This window comes from Letharia lupina, assembly GCF_014066315.1.
Source record: "Letharia lupina isolate WasteWater1 chromosome Unknown contig_5, whole genome shotgun sequence".
In the NCBI taxonomy this organism is placed as follows: domain Eukaryota; kingdom Fungi; phylum Ascomycota; class Lecanoromycetes; order Lecanorales; family Parmeliaceae; genus Letharia; species Letharia lupina.
Genome location: NW_023502974.1, coordinates 2,345,139 through 2,366,160, shown reverse-complemented (window position 1 = coordinate 2,366,160; position 21,022 = coordinate 2,345,139). Strand labels below are relative to the sequence as shown.

The 21,022-nt window shown below is 51.1% G+C and overlaps 5 protein-coding genes across 5 annotated transcripts; 3 read left to right on the top strand and 2 right to left on the bottom strand.

Annotated features, from left to right (window-relative positions):
• Positions 1-162: 162 nt before the first annotated feature.
• Positions 163-6,221, bottom strand: HO133_008891 (uncharacterized protein; the record flags this gene model as incomplete). Its single annotated transcript, XM_037299754.1, has 7 exons — positions 163-474; positions 528-5,190; positions 5,241-5,468; positions 5,524-5,609; positions 5,659-5,802; positions 5,851-6,064; positions 6,118-6,221. The coding sequence occupies 7 exons, from the start codon at positions 6,219-6,221 to the stop codon at positions 163-165; spliced, it is 5,751 nt and encodes a 1,916-aa protein (XP_037155755.1).
• Positions 6,222-6,904: 683 nt separating this feature from the next.
• Positions 6,905-7,825, bottom strand: HO133_008890 (uncharacterized protein; the record flags this gene model as incomplete). The annotated part of the gene is made up of 1 exon (XM_037299753.1): positions 6,905-7,825. The coding sequence occupies one exon, from the start codon at positions 7,823-7,825 to the stop codon at positions 6,905-6,907; it is 921 nt and encodes a 306-aa protein (XP_037155754.1).
• Positions 7,826-8,153: 328 nt separating this feature from the next.
• HO133_008889 (uncharacterized protein) lies at positions 8,154-9,317 on the top strand (the record flags this gene model as incomplete). The annotated part of the gene is made up of 1 exon (XM_037299752.1): positions 8,154-9,317. The coding sequence occupies one exon, from the start codon at positions 8,154-8,156 to the stop codon at positions 9,315-9,317; it is 1,164 nt and encodes a 387-aa protein (XP_037155753.1).
• A 4,529-nt stretch (positions 9,318-13,846) lies between these two features.
• On the top strand, positions 13,847-15,689 carry HO133_008888 (uncharacterized protein; the record flags this gene model as incomplete). Its single annotated transcript, XM_037299751.1, has 3 exons — positions 13,847-14,391; positions 14,447-14,921; positions 14,988-15,689. The coding sequence occupies 3 exons, from the start codon at positions 13,847-13,849 to the stop codon at positions 15,687-15,689; spliced, it is 1,722 nt and encodes a 573-aa protein (XP_037155752.1).
• Positions 15,690-16,392: 703 nt separating this feature from the next.
• HO133_008887 (uncharacterized protein) lies at positions 16,393-20,543 on the top strand (the record flags this gene model as incomplete). Its single annotated transcript, XM_037299750.1, has 4 exons — positions 16,393-16,412; positions 16,475-16,977; positions 17,029-20,448; positions 20,500-20,543. The coding sequence occupies 4 exons, from the start codon at positions 16,393-16,395 to the stop codon at positions 20,541-20,543; spliced, it is 3,987 nt and encodes a 1,328-aa protein (XP_037155751.1).
• Positions 20,544-21,022: the final 479 nt, after the last annotated feature.

The window sequence follows — 21,022 nt, the reverse complement described above, 5'->3', positions numbered from 1 at the left end:
ATGATCTGCATTTGCTGCGATAGGATAGATTTCATCGACGGCGAACATGATACCTGCTAGATACACATGCAAAGTCTTGCAAAGTGGTGTCATACAAAAGCAGCAGCAAGTAGCAGATATTCAACTATAACTTCCTCCACTTTACCGCTTCCCATCCTTAAGTCACTCAGCGCAGGCTGCCATTGCTGCGGCCATCTTTCCCATCAGAGCCTGCTGCCGTATTTCCCACTGCGCTTTCATATCTTGAACATGCGATTTGACCACTGCTTTGGAAGTCGCCGCCCGGTCTGCCTGCGCTTTCTCAAAGGTCTTTACCAAGTTCGCATGTCTCCGGTCATTGTTTGCTCTATGTGAGTCAAATTCGTCCTGAAGCCCCTTCTCATAGCTTTCGACTAGACTATTACCACGGCTCGCAAAGTCGGTGACTATATCTCCGACGGCTGTCTCTTTGTCGACCAGATGTCGAATCAAACGCTGAACCCCGGATTAGTACCAGACAAAACGTAATGTCAGAAGTTACTGCTTACATGTGAGATCGTCAGGAGACACTGGAGCATATTCCCCTGGTGCGGCTCCAGTTCTTTTCGCCATTTCGCCTCCCCATCACTTTCTTCTTCCGAAGAATTATCGGGCTGGGATGCTTGTGTGGAAGAGCTCGATTGCGTACTGGAAGAGCTAACTGATATATGGACTTTTTTGTATTTTTTCCTCTTCTTTGGCTCCACCAGTGTTTCGTCGGGGTCATCACCCACATTAAGGGATGGGCGCATTACCACACTGCCCGATCCTCTTTTGTCATTGGCACCGGGATTGGGACGCTTAGCTGCAACTTCGGTTGATTTGCGGAGGGCATTCATGAAAGGATTCAGGGGGTTTTGTGTGGCACCAAGGAAAGGATCTTGAAGGTTAACTGGTACGATCGACTCCCTTGTCTCTGCGTTCACCATCTCTCCGTCGTGGTAAATGTGGTGAGGTGGCATCGTGCCAAAAGCCGAGGGAGCATGAGGTGAGCTGGGTACTTGTTTGCTATTATTCGAGAGACTTTGATACGCCGTAGTCTTTGACTGAGAGACTGAGACAAGAGGTCGAAGAGGAAGAAATGGCTCTGGTAACATGGGATTATTGTCTTGCAACACGATCTGCTCATCAAGCCGAACCTCCGCAAGCGCATCGTTGCCTTCGTCCTCATCTGAATTCTGCTCTTCAGCTGCTATGTTCTCATTACGAGTGATAAAGAATGGCATTGGGCTGCCATTCTCGTTGACTCTTGTGTTTTGAGAGCCAAGCGGTTGAGATCTGTCATGAATCATAGCAGGACTAAGATCAGGGAGCATTCTAGGATGATGATGATGCGCAGTAGGTGGAGTTTCCATATCTCGCTTTTGACGCTTGGAAAGTTGCTCATGCTCCCACGCTGCAGGGTCATCGACGGGCGCGAGTCTGCGCTTTTGGGCTCGATACTTTTGTGTACTTGCCTCACGAGTCGCAAGCGCGTTGCCATTTTTGAGATGCTCGGCCTGTATCCGCTGAAATGAACCGCGGGCTTCCTTTTGAGCATCTCCTGCGTCTTTGAGTTCATGTTGGACATCTTCTGGAAGTATTTCAAGTGCCTCTTGTACTGGAGCGAAGCCTGCTTCCCCCTGATTGATCGTGGGATTGAGAACATCGTGCATACGCAACTCCACTGCAACGGGTCCGCCAGTTCCAACATCCTTTGGAGGCTTTAGCTTCTTCGTGGAAATAGTGCCTTGGTTCCTTGGGCCAGCTGTGGAAAACCCGATCACTGATGGCCTGTTGCTTACAACTGGCGGCGGCGTCTTTCTTGCGTCGTAAGCAGGTTTCCTTCTTGCTGAGACCCCCTCGAGTCGCTCCCGAAGCGCAACTTTGACTCTCTTGTGGCTCGTTTCCCCTACTTGCTCGGATTTTCTTTTGGTTTCAACCCCTGAAGCCGATCTTGACTCGCCACCGGCTTTCAGCCTCTGGATTAGTGAGTCCTCACCCTCGCCATCTACCTGCATGGCGGACTTCAGGTGCTCTTGAGGGTTCCGGGCTTGCTTTCCCCCTTCGATCGATTTGACTCCGAGTTTATCAAACGCTCTCGCTTTGGGCTCTCGCAAAGATCTTACTAGCTTTGCTGATATGGGAGTGCTTGGCCCCTTACTCTCGACGTTTGCATCACCTGAATCCTCTCTGCTCTTGACCTTGGCGTTGATATCTTTCGACTCTGGCATCGAAGCATTCAACTTCGAACCAAAGGGGTCACGTCTCGTGGCAGTGGACTCGGGTAAATGTTTTTGGGCTGCTTCAGCCAACCGCGGCGAAGTCCTTCTCTGTTGAGATTCGACAGCTATTGGGGCTGGTGGGGCTGATGAGGCTTGAGGGGGAGCGACTTTTCTCTCAATGTTGTCCGGTTTTGAATTAACTTCAAGTGACACATCATCCTTGTAGGGCAGTACGGGTTCAACTTGGTCTTGGTCCCCAGGGTTCGCCGGTTTTGTAGCGTCGAGATCATCATGCCCTTGCTTGACATGGTTATCTTGTTGGGGACGAGCGGGAGCTGGATCGGTCTCGGTGACGGATTCATGTTGCTGCGGAATATTGTCTATTACTAAGTTAGCGCTGGCTTCGCTCACTTGGACATTCTCTTCCACGGAAGTAGAGTTTCGCTGATTTGAGTGGTCGCCGAGTCCTGCGTGTTGTAGTATCATCGAAGTCTCGGCAGCACTAGTCTGTTTCTCCTTTTGCAAATTGTCCCTCGTATCACCAGGAGCAGCTGGTGAAGTTTCCGCGGGCGCGTCTCTGACGAGATCAATCTGCTCCGGGCTGCTATCAGCCTTTGGGTCTGATACTGAGTCTGGTATTCGCTCGTCTAAAGAGTCAGGACTGACGCTATCCGGAATGGAATCTCTTTCTAATATATGTGCGGTAGGAAGCTTCCCGCCGGATGTTGTTCGGTCGTCTCTGCCGTCTCCGATCCTATGATTTCTAGGCGCTTTTGCTGCATCTGAAGATCCTTGTCGCTTGCTGCGTGCAAGCGTCGGTACGATTTCCTCGTCGTCCACCATTTCGTCAGATTCGTCGAGGCCCTGAATTTTTCTATTTGCCTTGATAGCTGCAATGCGCCGGGTCCGTGGCTGAAACAATGCAGCTGGTGCAGGCTTCGCTTTCACGACACGAGCTATTGGGGCTTGGGTCTGGGCTTGGGTTGCCTTGTCTGCTTTTGCCTTATCGGAATGTAGCTGAGTTTGAGCCTTGTTTTTCTTGGTCTTCGGTATGCGAACCTCTTGCTTCTTTGCTGCTTTCGCCGGTTGGCGTGACTGCCTCAGTATTTGAGGTCTTTCCTCGCTATGTGCTAGGTTAACGTCCCAGATAGCATCATTATGGTCATCAACGTTCCTGCCACTCGGACTGTTGGTAGATAAGTCGTGATTTGAACCTTTCATTTTGGGTTTCTTCTCATGAGTTCTCTTTAATCGTGGTGCAGGGCCTTTGGATGAAATGGTAGTGGCAGCTTTTGTTAGCACGGGCGTCGCTTGCTTTTGATCGTTGCACGCCACCCTTGTGGCCTCTAGCTGAGCAGTCGTCGCCTTTATCTTGTTTCTAGAGGACTTGATGGTGGAGTCTGCGCGTGTAGGTGATGGCGCTACATCGGGATTATCAAAAGAAGCCTTCGGGGGCTTCGCGGTAGCGTTTGCTTTCCCCTTGCTTTGTGCGAAGTTTTTTGTAGGATTTGTCGACTCTTCCATTACGGTCCTTGTCTTCGCCAGAACAGGTGCTTTGATTTTCTTTCTATTCGTGCTAGCCTTGACATCACCAACACCGTTCTTCGTCGAGGCGGCGAGGTCTTCATCTGCCGTCCGTTCCGTACGCGACGCCACGACTCCGTCGACATTACGAAGCTGTCTACTCAGCTTGGTGGGTGAAGCTGTCTTGGCAATTGCTTGCTGAGCGATCAGTTCGAGTTGCCGTTCCAGTTTTGGGGGGGTATTGTCTCGTGCAACAATTCTTGGAGACCTTCGCTGACCGTCTTTGACTTTTGGACTAGCATGCTTTTGGGGGGTATTTTCTCGTGCAATAATTCTTGGAGACCTTCGGTGACCGTTTTGGACTTTTGGACTGGCATCATAAAGATTATCATGCTCTCCATCCTGACCTTTTCGGCCATATTCGTCCTCAACTGGCTTAACGGCGGACGAGACTACCTGTTGAGGGAGTCGTGCGCGAGACTCTGGAGAATTCTGAATTGAGCTGAAGCCCGTATGCCGTCGTGACGACCTTGGCAGTCTAGTGTCTGGAGTTTGATCGAAAGGTCTCATGGGTTCTTGCGTCCTGTTACTATGAGCTTGAGAGTAACGGACCCGAGCGTTGGACGAAGCGTTTTCGAGATTACGAGCTTGGATATTTCGGTGTTGACTTTCTTCGTTGCTCAAACCGTCAGTTTCGTCAGTTTGAGAGACGTCGATGCCTTCAATGGCCTGCTGTACCAAACCATCATTGTGTGAAACGCCAAACCCCTCTGCCGCCATCTCCATACTATGATCGACCGTTTGAAGACCTTCATCATGCTCTGCCACCGAACTTGAGGACCCTTCTTGACGCTCGGTAGAAGTACGCTGAGAGGTGTAGACACGCTCAAGCTTTGACGGATTGATCGTGTTCACTAAACTTCTATGAGGAATGATGGCATTGGCTAGGGAAGCGGTTCTCATTAAGATTTGACTGTTGCTTAATGCATGTCCAGGCGAAGCAAGTTCGTCGTCTGATAGAATCGGCTCCGAGACGTCAATTGCCCCTGATTGGCTATGTGGCGGAAACGCGTCCGTCCGAACGTTCGTTGGCATGAGCAATCTCCTGAGTGTGTCTGCATCCTTTTCTGAAGCGAACGCAAGTGCCACATGGCGTTCGGCGTGCGTACTGGCGTTGAGGATGCAGTTGGTTGCGCCTCCACCCATCAACTGTATGATCAGTCCAAAAGTAGGGTTTGGTGAGTCTGTGACGAATGCTTCCTCAAAGAAGACATTTATTATAGAGTTGAGTGGCACGTCGATGTAAACTGCCGGTTGAGCGTCGCTTGCTGGCACGATTATGTTGAGCTCTTCGGAGAGGGTGACCAGTATGTCTGCCGCTTCTTCGAGGTCCCATTTGCGGTCTCCGACATAGACAGCTTGAGCGAACATTACGCTCGAAACCCTGCACGAGTTATTAGCCCAAATGGGGAGAATGTAGAGGCAGTAGCTTACTCCTGCGTTAAAATCTTCTTCAGCAGCAATCCATCGACGAATTCTTCAAACGATGTGACCCATTGACTGTTGTGATGCTGGCTTTTGGGAAAGTTAGAATACACAGTCCCACTCGGCCAAAAGGCATCCGGCGACACGCCAGAGCTCAACATCTCGCGGATCATCGAGCCCGCAAGAAGTTTCAAGACTTGGCAGCTTTCGTGTTCGATGACCTCGCTGAGATATTGCCTAGAATGGTACGTCAGATATATTGTTAAGAAGATCCGCTCGAATCACAGCTCACCAGTGTTGCTCTTCAGGTGAATCCGACTGCAGCTTCTCTGTATTTTCGGGGCAGTCTTTGAGAAGTTCCAAAGCAAGTATCCCAAGCTGGTAAGAAGATCAGCTGGAGTGCATCAGGGCGACGAGTAATGCCTACCCATCTTCGAAGCTTGTCAGAGGCATCATGCTTCAGGAAGCCTTTGATAAGTAGAGTCAAGGCAGCTTGTCCCACTGCCATTTTCTTCCCCTGCTTATGGGCTGCCTGATGTACGGAGTCGTGCTGATCCTGATGCAGAGCTTTCTGTACGTAGTGAGTGACCGTTGGATCACAGGTTGTCGACAAACTTACCGCAAGCAGGCAGAGACCTCGTTGCTGTGCAAGGCATACCTGCGAGTATACGAAGATGCTGCACAAGATAGTAAGGCTAAGTGAGTCTAGGCGCTCGCAAAATGTCGAGTCACGGCAATCAAGTGCGAGCACAATCGCTTGTACCTCCTGCATGTTATACTCTCCTCCAGGGGGCCTAGTCTGTTTGATGGCTTCTGAAGTGTTTGCTGGAAATCTGTTTGTTGCCTCGTCAGCTACTACATGCCCAGTCTGAGAATGCCAACCTACGAGACAACCCTGTCATCTCGATGTTGAGAGGACTTTAACCAAGATGCGAGCATCATCAGAGGCGGAGCACCCTGGCTGGGCCGAGGGATAGAATTGCTTGACATGGCTGTGACGGATTGATGGTTGAGATGGCTCGTGATGATTCAGTTCAACGGTAGATGAAGGGACAGAGGCTGCAGTTGGCCAATGTGCATGAGATGAAATGAATGGAATGCTGCGCACGCCAGGCCCGACAGAAGAATCACGAATCCCCAATGTCTGAGGTAGAGAAATGGCAGAACGGTGGTTTTGGAGAATGGGACAAGTTGGAAAAGAGTACCGTCCCAGTATTGAGAAATTAAGATTGTCCTGATATTTCTACATCTTCACTTCAATTTCCAGCAAACGGAGCCAAAAGGAAGGGTTCAAACTTCAAAGCCTATCTCAAATCCCCCGACCTTACAGTGCTAATATCAGTCGTTAAGCCAGGTCCGGAAGGAGGCTGGAAGGAGGGAAGGAGATGATGAGATTAATGGTCACGCTTTCCATTGTGAGCTTTCACGGTCTCACAAGTCAATCGCATCAGTTTGGTGCTCAGACAAGGACAGGCTTCATCTATGGTTGCAGTCATCGGTTTTGGGAGTCAGCGACTATGGGGATCCTCGACATCTCAGGCTACGGGCACATCAATACTTCTCTGGCAAGGGCTAGCTCCTATGTCTCGCAGCACCTTCCTAGCTACCTCTGGCGGATTTTAGCGTGACCATCATCCTCCATAGAGGTAGTCGAGGGGGGTACAGCTCCGTTGTTACCCTTCTTGCAAGGGATAGACATCCTGCTCAACATCGAGCTCCTTGAACACAGATAATGCCATTCCCACGCTTGAAGACGAGGTTGCAATCATGTACTCTTCCCGAAAAGCCTGGATCTCCAGCTGGACATCCGTCACCCTCTTCCCATAGAACCAAATCTCAACACCACCACAAGTCTGACCCCAATCACCTCCAATCTGCGCACTTGCATGCATCTGGCTGGCAGGCAATGGCACCTGGACATTGCGGAACTCCAGATCCTTGAGCCAAGATGCTAGCAGTGCTTCACCTGTCATCTTGACGTAGGCTTCCTTCAGACACCAGTGTGCGTAGAAGTGCCGTAGCTTGGCTCTGATCTCGTCCTGCTGATTGCCTCGTATTGGCGGTACGAACCCTGCAATGTCCTTGATCTCACGAGCTGAAAACACCATTTCGTAAACATTAGCCCAAGCTTCGAAGCCATCTTTCATTACCGTAGTGTAATCTTTCTCCCAATTCATCTTTACAATATCCACCCCTAGTTTTACCGATTCTCCAGGGCATCCTACTAACGCGACCAGAGAGCCATGGTGGGAGACATTGAACTCTAGGCTCTTGGAGCTCGGGACGAGAGGCTTATAGCATGGCTTCTTGTTCGCACCTTCGCTGACAACAGCCTCAGACCAAGGGACTCGACAGGTATTTGCTATTGCCCGATGTTTGAGAAGGTTGGACCCGAGAGAGAGCTTCGCATCACTCGGTCGATAAAAGCGAAGAGCTCTGGCGCGTTCGCCGTCTGCGAGAAGGCCCAGAGCATGTTGGGCCGCCGTGCCAGTCGCCCAGTGCGCTGTAGATTGAGCGCTTTGGCTTCCTCCAACAGGGGCAGGCCACAGCGGCTCGACGTCAAGGAGCCAGCGAAAGACTTTTGTCTCCTCCATAATAATCACACAAATAGCATCTCATCGCTGAGTGCGTGTCGGTAGCATGGAAGATCCTCGAAGGGCGATCAAGTTACTGGAGACCTCATACTTAGAGGCTTCCTTTGAGGCTTCTAGGAAACATCAAGCTGGCTTGGCTCGGCTCGAATTTGTTCCGGCTTGGCATTGTCGAGACTGATACAGTAATCAACAAACAACCGGTGAAGAGGTGACCTTTATTAGACAAATGGTTCGTCTTCCTCACTGTGATTTCTCTATGTACGAGCTTGCTAATCGTATATTTAGCAGATTGCTCGAGTCAACATCCTGATATGATCAAACATTAACCATGATCACGTCAACAGAGCCTCGGATTGGCGCCTCTGCAGGCGAGCAAGCGGCCATTATCTACAAGAAGATCAGGAAGGTCAGCGCAGCTTCTAACGACTCTTGCACCCGCAGACACTGGAACACCCCCCTTCCCTGCCCTTCAGGGCAGCGTAAGGCCCAATCACTACGAGAGCAGCCATTCCGCTTAGACAGTGGAACACCACAAGAACTCGGAGCTGGCCCAGATCATCCGAATACAGTCCTCTACCTCGCATATGGCTCGAACCTCTGCGCGCAGACCTTCCAAGGAAACCGTGGAATACGGCCCTTATCCCAAATCAACGTTGTGGTACCAGAACTAGTCATGACCTTCGACCTCGCTGGCCTGCCCTACGTTGAACCCTGCTTTGCAAACACCAAATATCGCAATATCTCCCCTCCTACCTCTACCTCGGAGAAGTCCCACCTTATCCCAAAGAAAACGCCAAGATACCACAAGAATCGCTGGAAGAAGGGTCTTGTAGGCGTCGTTTACGAAGTAACAAAAGAGGATTATGCCCACATTATAGCTACCGAAGGTGGAGGTGCTTCGTACCAAGACGTCCTTGTCGACTGCTACGAGCTCCCTCATAACGAAGATATAGTGCCCGAGTTTCCAGCCTCCCGTGCTTTCAAAGCGCACACGCTCTACTCTCCCATCCTACCTCCAGGCGAACCACCGGAAAAAGGCGGACGCTTCTCACGTCCAGATCCAGATTATGCGCAAGCATCAGTGCGATACCTGAAGCTGATCACCGATGGTGCGGACGAGCATGCTCTGCCTGGGGAATACAAAGACTATCTACACCAGCTACGCCCGTATAGAATGACGACGCAAAAGCAAATGCTTGGAGGCTGGATCTTCAGCATGATATGGCTACCACTGATCACCGCTGTGTTCGGGTTGAACAGTACTTTTTCTGACGAGAACGGGAAGGCGCCAGCATGGTTGGTGGCAGTGACAGGCGCGATATTCCAGGGGATGTGGACGAGCTATGACGGAGTCTTCTTCAAATTGTTCGGGGATGGGGAAAGGACCGGTGATGAGGATGAAGACGAAGGCGATGGGACTGTGCGGGTAGGTTCTTCAACAAAGTACGACGCCGTCGGTGAGAAAGGCAAGGGTGGATACGAAGACGTTTGAGAGCATCTGTGAAGAGACTTGGAACGCGCGGGCACAAGAAACAGTGGAGCATGATGCATCGTGTCTTGTACCACGAACGTCCATACATGAAGACCTTGACCTAAACCAATCTAAGCACACAAACACTTGATTTTTCCACCCTGACAATCCCCCCATCATAGAGCTCAACACGCCACGCAGCAACCGCATTCCCACAATCCAGAAACTGTAAAAAAAGAAGAAACGCCCATGCCCCCCGGCCCCTCCCCTTACCCAAAAACCTCCCAACAAATCACACCAGAGGACGAGATTCGCCGAAGCCACCCGCTAATGCAACGTAGGCCTCGAAGCGCAGCGGGTGCAAAGTCCGAATATTGAGGAGAGGGGGGAGGAGAGGAGAGGAGAGGAGAGGAGAGGGGGGGAGGGAGAGGAGGAGAGGAGAAGAGAAGAGAAGAGAAGAGAAGAGAAGTGAAGAAGAGAGGCATTGACCCACCTGTTTGAGTTGCGCGGATATGGAATGGTGGTGTTGGATTGGTGGGAGGTTTGGAAAGGTGGATGGATGGATGGATGGATGGATGGATGGATGGATGGATGGATGAACGAAAGAAAGAAAGCCAGCCTTTCAGTATGTTGTAGACCCGCATTCATCATCACAGAGCCAAAACCCTCGTCGTCAAAAGCGTCGTCGTGAGTTCCACATACATACATTTCCCAAACGAAACAACACCGCCCCTTCCTCATCCTCCACCTCCCTCCCTCACTCCCTCCCTATCTCTCGATCAATCGATCGGATGATAACGGATCTCCTATCCCACCCTCAACCCCATCCATCCATCCATCTTGCGCTTCCGACGCCAAGGTCCGAGCCAGCAAGCTGCTTCATCTGTGCCCAGCCGAATCTTCCATCGCGGCCATGCCCACGATGCGGATCCTCTTGTCCAGACAGACAGATAAATAAATAGACAGGCCACTGCGAGAGCGGTCATGAGAGAGTGTTCCAAACATGTCGATCGGAGAGCGAAGGAAGACAGAGGTCCAAGAATGCCTGCTACCGTGGCCTTGCACCGGATCCGTTGCCGATCGTGGGGATTGGAGATGGGGTTTTGGGTCAATGTTCGGATTTGCGAGGTCAGGACGGCAAAGTTCCTAGTGTCGCGGACTCGATCGGGAGACGTAGCGATGCGTTCGTTGCCCGGTTTTGATGACTGTAGTGTTCTGAAAAATGCTGGTATGGGGCAACTGTAGTGAAGTCAGACTTAGACTGCGAGAGCGTGTGAGCACAATGTGGTCTTTTGTCGACAAGCATTCTGTGTAGGTGGTGTAGACTTGTAGGCATGTCGTGTTCCTTTGTATGGTTCCTTGACATGGTTTGTGTCTGGAGAAGCGGGATGTTTGAGTCCTCAAATTGAGTAGGAATGGCTAGCGACAATTTACATCGTACTGAGACACGGTGATGCTGCTTTGAACACCATCAAAGTATCAGGCGTCTCAAGCTGTCATCCAGTGGTGTGCTCATGGTGGTCTCCGGTGGCAGAGGAAAGACCATGTTGCCAGCCGAACTTTGCAATGGCAGCGATGATCCTAAGGCCATTATTCAGTAAGAAACTGGAGGATTCTAAAATTTATTTCCCTGGTTCGTTCGAGGCAGCGAACACCACGGACAAGGTTGGGCGCAATATTGTCATGGCAGATAGGATGCTTAGATGGGAAGACGACCAAGGCAACATCGATTCGACCTGCAGGTGAGGGGCTGGGCGCTCGAGGAAATGCAACGATGCGAGCAGACAGCCTAGCAACATTCACCCGAGGACGGCTCCGTATGCTAGACCACTACCAGCGAATGGCTTGGCTTGGCTTTGAGGGATTTTCGAGAACAAGAGCGATTCTTCTAGATAAATAGGGAACTGGTTGGTGCGTAAGATTGGATCTTTACTCCGTAAACGTTGCTGGAAAAGAAACGTGTACCCATGCAAGCCGGTGGCCAGAAATGCAGGAAACCACATCGAGAGTAACGGTCATGATCGGAGAAGCACATTCTAGACCACTTCGCCTCTGCATTCGTCTGCTTCTCCGGTGTCAGCAAGCAGGTGGTGGCTAAAAGGATGCTCTTAAGCACCCAATGAGGGATTAAAATGTGGGGGTCTTCTTGTTGGAACTCATGCTGGAATTGTGGAGTAGCGCCTAGGACTTGACCTGCATCATGGGCTAGCTTGCTAGTCGATTTTACGATTCTCTTCCTCTGACATTTTGGGAAGGATGCAGCGACGACGGAGAATTCGGAACCTCAGATGAAGAAAGCGATGCAGACATTCAGTGGCCTGCATCAGGCGTCCGAATCATTATTGCAGTAGATCCTTCGAGACTCCCATTTTCAGTTTGACCCGAGAGATCTAGAGATAGGTTTTCGTTGACGCCCGTAGAAGAGCTGTAAGGCGACTGGAGAGCTTTCGGTGACAGAGCATCGACCTCACGCTTGGTGTGCTGATTGTGTGGAATCATTGCAATCGCAGAAGATCGCTTGGGTCCCGGAGAGGCATCCCTATCGCGCCATAGCTCTGCGTTCAGATCCTGGAAACTCGTTACATGAAACGTTGATATGTCACAAGCATGATCACGTTGAGGATTCTGTAGATGCTAGGCAGATGGCCGAATGAAGTGATTGAAAGTGGGGTGGACCGCATGTAGCATTAATGAAACTCGATACCCCAGTTCCAGCTACCTATCGAGGCCGTGAAAAGAAGCATGACAAACCTGGAACATGAGAAACCGCATGGAGTGCCGGAGAGTATCTGTGATCGCATCTTTCCGAGCTGTGAACCAAGCTTTTGCTTTTGGGACTGCGCACTCTCCTTTGGGCCGAAGGGGCCATGGGAGTGTGGGATGCGTAAGCGTAAAAGAAGTATATGCGATCCAACCTCCAACCCCCAAACCTCCATTCTGCTTGTCAGAAGATCGGCAGGGAGAGATCAAAATTCCGAGATCCAGACACTCGGTTGATGGCACCAGAGAAGCCAATGAGACTGAACACGCATACATTGAATCTTGGCATGCATCTGTTCACAATCATTTTGAGCAAGCGCAGCAGACAGGGCTGTCGGTGACCAAGCATCTGCTACGATGGAGCGATGGAGGATGGGACGAAAAGTGATGTGGTGAATTGCTTGGTCGAGATTATGGTAGGTAGGTAGTGCAGGAAGGTTAGCCCGACCTACCTGCAGCTTGCGCGTGGGGGTAGGATGGTGTGGGAGTCGGAACGAGGCTGGGAGGCTGCATGGCTGCATCGGTTGCAGCCAAGGGGTGAAGGCTAAACTTGACCAATCTGCCATCTCCCACTCTCAGTCCCACTACTGGCGCGCGTTAATGCGCTGACAACGTTTCGATAATCGCCCTGTTATCGGCTTTCGACTCCTATGGCATCCTTTCTTCCTCGACGCCAGGCCTTCCGTGGGCACTCGCTTTTGCGAACCTCTGAGGTAGGGCATGGCATGGACATTGATAGCACCGCTTTTCTTCCAGAGCTCCTCGTTTTGTTCTCCATGACTTATTCTTCCACACCAAGAGACCCTCTCAATAGAGCTAGGTACTTTAGTCTGGAAGAATTCGATGATGCAGCTGATGCACGACACCACCATCTTTGCCTTCTCGGCAGCCTGCTGCTTGAAGAATTGGTCGCGCTACAGCGCTGACAATGGAGGTAGTGGTTGATTGGAGGTGAGGCGCAGAGAAGGAATTTTAGCGTTGCGACCAGTGCAATAAAGTACTTCTAGCGTACTTCTGGAGCATTTCCCGATCGAGGCAATGCAGTGGGGTAAGCTGAGGATCGAGGTGAGCCGGGATGTTGATTGCTCCAAAGTGCGCGATGGCTGGAGGCAGGCGGCTAGGCCAAGCTACTGAGCTCACTCATGTTGAAGCGGCTATATCAGCTCAAGTCAGATGTCTGCGCTTCTACCCTTCGGTATGCTACCGATCCACGGTTAAAGTTGCACCCTCAACGCCTGGCTAGGTACCTAGCATGAACTCCAAGCTTACCCTTAAACTTGACGAGACTTGCTGATCATGTGCATCTCGTGAAATAATGCGAGGCCCGATGGACGCGACCAGGCGCTGCAAAGGATGCACTGGACTGGTATGCACGCCTTGCGACTCGCGCATTCGACCAGAGTTCAAGTAGCGCGCCGGCAGATACCAGTCATGCACTCACACTTCTCGCGGTTCCAATGGACACGGTAGATTGATCCCTGCTTGCCGTCCACATATCTCCTACCAGGCGTGTTTCGTCTTTGCCCCATGGGTCTCCACATTACCCCAATGTGGGTATTCAGGCAAGAGAGTCCTCGCGTGCGTCGGAACGTTGATATAAGAAGCCTCTCCCATTCCCCACAACATTCGTAGTTCAAACCGCTCTTCTCTCTCTCTCTCTCCCCCTCTCCTACACCTCCCCCTTCCAGACTTTACTCCGACTCTGCTTCTCCAAAGCCAAGCAGGGTACCAGTCTGTTCATTGGTCCGCAAAGCATCTGACACCTCGACGCACTCCGGATAGTCGTCGCCATGGATATTATTCCCAGGTCCAATGTGGTTCACAAACTTGAGAAGCGTAGCCTTCTCATCGCGATCAATTGTATTGCTGGTCTTTCCATCTTCTTCTTCGGATATGATCAGGGTATGATGGGTGGTGTCAACGGTGCGGTTGACTACTATGACACTACCATGAAATTCGGTCACCAGGATCCCAAAACAGGTGCCCCAGTCATCGACAACACCCTTCTCCAAGGTGGCATTGTTTCCATCTACTATCTCGGTACTCTCATCGGCTGTCTCATTGGGGGTTGGTTTGGTGACCGTTATGGCCGTATCAAGACAATCGGACTCGGAGCTGGTTGGGCCGTCCTCGGTGCTACTCTTCAAACATCGGCCCAAAACCACACTTGGATGATCTGCGCCCGTCTCGTCAATGGATGGGGTACAGGAATGCTCAACGCCATTGTTCCGGTTTGGGCCACCGAGACAGCCGAACACAAATCGCGTGGACAATTCGTCGCCATTGAATTCACGCTGAACATCTTTGGTGTCGTCGTGGCTTACTGGATCGAATAGTGAGTGTATTGCAAACTCATGCAACGTCTGAACTGGTTGTTAACTCTCTTTCAGTGGCGCCAACTTCTACAAAGGTGGAACTGGACAATTCACTTGGAGATTCCCAATCGCTTTCCAGATCGCCCCATTGCTTCTCCTCTTCGCCATCTGCTGGCTCTTCCCCGAGTCACCGCGTTGGCTCGTCAAAGTCGGTCGAGAGGAAGAGGCCCGTTATATCCTCGGAAGACTCCGTGGTGAGACGGGTGAAGATGCGGGCAAGGCAGAGGCCGAATTCCAGGATATCCGCAACATTGCCGAGCTCGAACGCAAGACCGCCAAGGCCCAATCCTACATTTCCATGCTTTTCGGTATCGGCTCCGGCAAGCTTCATACTGGTCGCCGTGTTCAATTGGTCATCTGGCTCCAAATCATGCAAGAGTGGATCGGTATTGCCGGTGTGACTATTTTCGCTCCCACCATTTTCCGTACCGCTGGTATTGCCAATGCACAGGTGCAATGGATTTCGGGATTGAACACCATCACATACATGGTAAGCTTCCCCTTGCGAAACTTCCCCTTGCGTGTGATGTTTGCTCGGGATACTGATCATCTCTAGTTCGCTACCCTCATTTGTGTCTTCACCCTCGACAGAATTGGTCGTCGCTGGACCTTGTACTGGGGCTCAGTCGTCCAAGGTATCTCTATGTTCCTCGCTGGCGGTTTGTCGACTGCTGGCCTTCAGCACCCAGCTGGCTCTGCTCTCGCTAGAGGCTACAGCTCCGGTGCCGTTGCTATGATCTTCCTCTTTACGGCTACTTTCGGCGCCACCTGGCTCACTGTCCCATGGCTCTACCCAGCTGAGATCTTCCCGTTGGAGGTCCGTGCCAAGGGTAACGCCTGGGGTGTCGTTGGCTGGTCTATTGGTAATGGCTGGCTCACACTTCTGCTGCCCGTCATATTCAAGGCCCTCGAGCAAAAGACTTACTACATCTTCGGTGTTGCCAACATCATCACGCTGCCCATGGTCTACTGCTTGTATCCCGAGTCCAACCAGCGCACTCTTGAGGAGATGAATCTTCTCTTTGCCTCTGATAGCATCTGGAATTGGGAAGCTGAAAAGAACTTCGCTATCCTCAAGGAGCAAAACCCCGAGCTCGTCCAAGCTGCCCAACGCGGCCAGTCAGTCATTGACCCTGAGACTGGCCTTTCCAAGTCTGGACGACAAGGCAGCGTTTCCAGGAACATGAGCTTGGATGTCAATGCCCTTACCCACCACGAAGACGCCTACGAGGAGAAGCAGACCTTTAAGCATGGATAGAGGTGCAGAGGCTTGATGATGTTGATGAAGACTGTTGACTTAAGTCGACTCAGCAAGGTGCTTTGTTTTGGCGGGGATGGAGCTGGAGGGTTGTTGACATTACTTGATCGCTTGTTTATAGACATTTTGAGAATATCTAGCAACACATCATCTGTTATGATTACCATTGGCCCCCGTATTACTCTGAGCAGCGAATTTTATCAAGTGAACGCATCCGTTTCCACAACAATGGCTTGCCAGCAATAGCAAGCAATGAGATTGCATAGTCAACTCCAACTCTTGGAAGGCTCGGAAGGCTCGGAAGGCTCGGAGGGAAGATCTTAACGCCGAGGCTAAAACTTGCGGATCAAACGGCGGGCCGAACCGTTCAAATGAAGTACCTTACTTAGGTACCTTAAAAGTGAGCTTTGACAAAATCGCGTACAGAAGTTCACCCTCACCCTCAGACTCTTATCCCTTTCTCACAGCTTCAATTGAATTTTTACATCACATCTTCGCCTGCAGCTTCAAAAGTATGCTCTAAAATATTATCAAAATGAGTCGCATACGGCTTCAAATCTGTGTCCTGCCCTGGGAGCAGCCACGCCCGTCACCCTTCAGTAGTGCCGAAACGCGTCAAGAGACTGTAAAGTGGTGCGAACCATGCACTGAAAACACTCCGATGCAGGAGGTCTGCGATAAAATCTACATTTCATGGGGAAGGATGTTCGAGGGTTCCATGGGGTGAGTCGCACCAGGGAAAGCCCACTTCCCTTCTCTGCTGACTCGAGTCCGCGATCAACCAGGCCATTGAATATTCGATATCTCAAGACTGCCTACGGCGATTTTGTGGATCTGGAGCAGCGAATCGTTGGCGACCTCTTTGACGATAGAGGAAATGACGGCAATATCCGAAATTCGATCCTGGAGGTCCACAGGTATCCACCCCAGTCAGTCGAACTCGGTACTCTACAACGCTTTACCTCGCTGGCCCCAGATTCATCCGCAAGACCACACAAACGGCCTTTTGAGCAATCTTCACTGTCCTACCCTTCACAGCACTCACGAAACATACATCGTGAAATACCAAGTATCGAAGAGTCGGATGCTGAGCCCGATAGGCCGTTCGGGACAGCAACCAAGCGGCAGCGCACGTACGAATCAAGGCTTAACAGGACATCCGCTGCCCACCAGCCGTTGAGAATGGGCGAGGGACAGCGAGATGGGCTGTATCACTCATCTCAGACTTCTGGGACGCAGGAATCGATTCATCAGGTCCTTGACTCGCAGATATCGCCTGGAAAGAAGCGTACGTCTTGGTTGTCGCATCTCCTTGTTGCACTGTTAAATTAGCATACAGATTTAAACCCGTACGGTACCCCAACGTCCCTTACCCTTGTCGGTCCACAAGAGTCTATCCCTGGCAATGAGGTCGACCTCGCCGCGATACCGGACTCACCACTTGGCAGAGAAACAACAGCGGTCGGCAGAGCTTTTGGAGGAGCTATGCAACTCGATCGTGAGAGCACAAAATCAGAATCACCAGAGCTCAGAGCGTCGGTTCATGAAGTACCACCCGCGGGCACAATCAATGCATCTGGCGAACAGCCTACTACCAGTGCAAATCCGCCAGAACCTTCAACGACCCCCTTCATCTTCAGCTCGGCATTGCAACCAGTATCAATTCCGCAGATTGTCGACGAGTATGCGAAGAACCATGGTATCGGTGTAAGGCAAATAGGGGAGAAGGCAGCCAACGTCAATCAAACCCCTAGGCACCTACGCTCGACAGCAGAACCAGAACACGCACAAAACGTCGGGAGCAGCAGTAGAACTTTGCGCAGCTCAGATCCCATCTTTGACCCTATCGAATCAGACACTGAGAGCTTTCATGAAAAACAGCAAATGCAAAGTGCGAAGCGCCTCAAATCCAGCAAAACGACTGCCGCAAGCTTCACATCGCCTAAGGAATCGGACGAAGCAGGAGCAGATCGCAGAGACGGCCAGTTCCTCGTGCCCACTTTTCCGCAATCGCGTAAGAATGGGGCTTCCATATCCCTAAGTGAAGTCACCAGCCCAGCACAGTGCGAGAAAATCCAAAAGCCAAGACGAGACCCCAGGGATGAAAACATGAGCGATCAGAATGTTCCGAAGCGGCATGGCAAACATGATGCCGAGCCTCTTGAGCACGCACAGTCTGAGCCTTACGATAATGACCGAACAAACTTAGATCGAGAAACACCGAAAGAAACTACTGTTCATAATGACCTTGTGGATGCGACCCAGACCTCATCTCAAGCTAACACTGCCTGGTCGCAAGATTCCAATAAGTCTGCCAATGGCACAGCAGAATCAATTGTCCAGCAAAGAGGCAATCACGTATCAAGCCAGGGGCAGAAACCAGATGAAACAGTGTGCTTAGATCATGATGCCAATGGTGTAGTTCGCAATCCGGGTGACAATCGCTTCGCTCGAGAAGCAGAACGACTGGCTGAAGAAGCCGAAGAACTACAGGAGAAGAAGAGAATTAGAGAAAAGAAAGATGAAGAGAAGAAACTAGCCCGAGATACCTTGGAAAAGGAAAACGTGGCAAAGAAGGAGGTAGCCGAGCGCAGAGCCAACGAGGAAAGACTAGCAGACGTAAGAGAAGCAAAAGAAAAGAAAGCCAGAGCTGAAGAGTCAGCGCAGGCAAAGAAGGCAAAGGCAAAAGAGGAAGAGCTTGCGGAGGCCCAGCGCATTGAGGAGAAAAGGGTGAACGCAGCGCGACTAGCAGAAGAAAAGAAGATCACCGAGAAGCTGGCTCGCGAACGGCAAACCAAGGAGACGGCGTTAGCAGAAGAAGCTAACAAAGTGATGCTGGCAGCAGAAGGCGCCAAGCAAATTGAGGCAGAGAAGAAGGAAAAGGAAAAGGAAAAGGAAAAGGAAAGGGAAAGGGAAAAGGCAAGGCTCAAAGAGCTGGCAGCCAAGAAACAAGCTGATGAGGCAAAAGCCGACGAGAAAACCAGAGAAGCGCAAGGCAAGAACCGTGAGAAGAAAGCTCGCGAAGAACAGCGTGCACGAGAGAACCCCCAAAAGCCCGCAGACATCGATTCCAAAGACACCAAGCATCGAGCCCATCGAGCCGGGACAGCGCAAGAGACGACGACGGCGTTGAGGGAGCAAGGTTTAAAAAATTTAGCAGACGGAGACGTGCAGACGCTGAGAGATTCTCCGGAGATGCGAAGTCGAGCTTCAACAGATCCTTCAGCATCCTCCAATATTGCAGGTCGAAAGCGGTCTATGACGCCGGTCATACCCGGATGTTCTGTCACCAAATTTTCTCCATACGAGGGTTCCTTGAGGTCAAGTCCTTCAAGCAGCCGATCTTCAGGGAACATGGATGCGCCACTTCGAAGTGCCCTTCGACACACTCCAAGTGCGCTGCGTCGGTCTGTGTCTTCTGTATCTTTCGACGTGCCGCCACGGGCCAAGCTCAATGAGTACATTCCTCCGACCTCGAAGTCCAGGTCTCTCAAAGGAATCAACAACGAGCTTGCCACCAAGTCATCATCCGCAACAAATCCTCCGAAGAATCCTTCCAGAACAGCATCCATCGCGCCTTCGGAAACGCCCATGAAATCTCTCATTCCCAAGAAATCATCGGACAGCAAAATCACGAAAATTCCTGCCAAGAATGGCAAGGTCCAGACGAAGCTCAATGTGACCAGAGAGGTGAAGAAGAAGAAGGGTCGTGCCGTTGATCCTCCAATTATGTCCAAGCGGGCGCCAGAGAAGGAGATAGTTCTTTCATCTGGCGAAGATACAAGCACCTCAGAGGAACCAGTGTGGCAGACCGGCAATGCCGAAGCTGGGCCGAGTGCAAGGAAGCCCATCTTCCCCGTCACAACTTCTCAAGAAAAGAAGACTGCGGAAGTGAAATCTTCAGGTGTAGCTTTAGACCCTGTTCTCCGCAACATCAGAGTCGAAAAGCACAGAACAGCAGCTCCAGCTACTCTCCCTCGCTCCACATCTAAATTGAACACCACGTCTCTGCAGAAATCAACCTCTCGATCCCCGGCCCTGGCTTTGTCCGAAACGTTGTCGTTGAGCTCTGGTTCCGCTTCCAGTATAGCTTCGGATTCAGAGTTGGAGTCTGACGCATGGGTACAACTCCAAGCGTCATCATCTAAGACGCCAACTGGGGCAAAGAATGGCAAGCTGGCACCTGTCACTGTGGAGGGGTCCAGCAAGGCCGTCAATGTCGGGGTAAAACAACCGGAAGGCTACTTACAAAGCAAAGCGTCTTCGCAGTCAAGCCAAGCCTTGTCTACTTGCTCACGCAGCGCTATCTCAATGCATGGTGATGGCAAGCACGTCGATCAAGCGGCGGATAAACAGTTGCAGCTCGAGTCTCAGCAATCGATACCAAGACCTCGCGTTAAACAGTCTTCTTCAACCACCAACGGCGGTGCAGATGGCAAGGTCATCAATCAAGGGCTAGACCATGCCGGACGCCTTCCTAACGGTATCCGCCCTGCCTACTACAAGTATCCTCGTCTCTCGGAGCTCCAGAAAGTCCCTCAAGCAGTCACACCAGGGGTGAATCCGAAATTGGACACTTCCTCATCGCAGCCACTTAGCGCTTCACCTGTAGGAAAGTCTGGATCTGACAAGTCAAGCAGCGATAGCGATGATAGCAGCAGCAGTTCAGACGAGGACGAGGATGTCGATGAGCCACCCAGTCAGGCTAGCTCCAACAAGAAGTTCCGTCCTTACCCGGGTATGGGAGGAGTGATGAAGCGTAGGTTAAGCAGACCCTGATGACTACGCAAATTGCTGATCTAATGCATAGTCGCAAATGCGGTTCGATCCAAGTTTGTTCCTGCCCAGCAATAGAAACATATCATCGTTGATTGTTCACGGGAGGTGGAATCGTCAACATCTTCAATGTGCAAATGTTATCGTTTCGAATCTTTTTTAGTAAGAGATACCCCCCAGCGTGTTTGTTCAGAAGAAGTCAGGAAATCACCGTTTCGATAATTAAGCGCTACCCTGTTGGTTGAAGCAAGGGGACAATATTTCTTGTATCTACGCCACATTCCGGATTGTTCGATCGTGTGCATCAGAAAGCTGCAGACTATATTCGCCTTTTCATTCAATGCATCAAAACCAACGTGCAGCAAATGTCATGCTCGATCACTGCTTGCTGTCGTTCACTGTTCTTTCAGCTCGCTAAAAGGTGGTTCCTACCCTGACTACTGCGTGGTGGTTCTTTCACCTGTTGTCTCACCCTTCCTCAAATTCCATTCCATAAAAACGTGATGCTTTTCCCCACGCGTTTGTTTTTCTGTTGATACCCACGAAACACCTCGCTT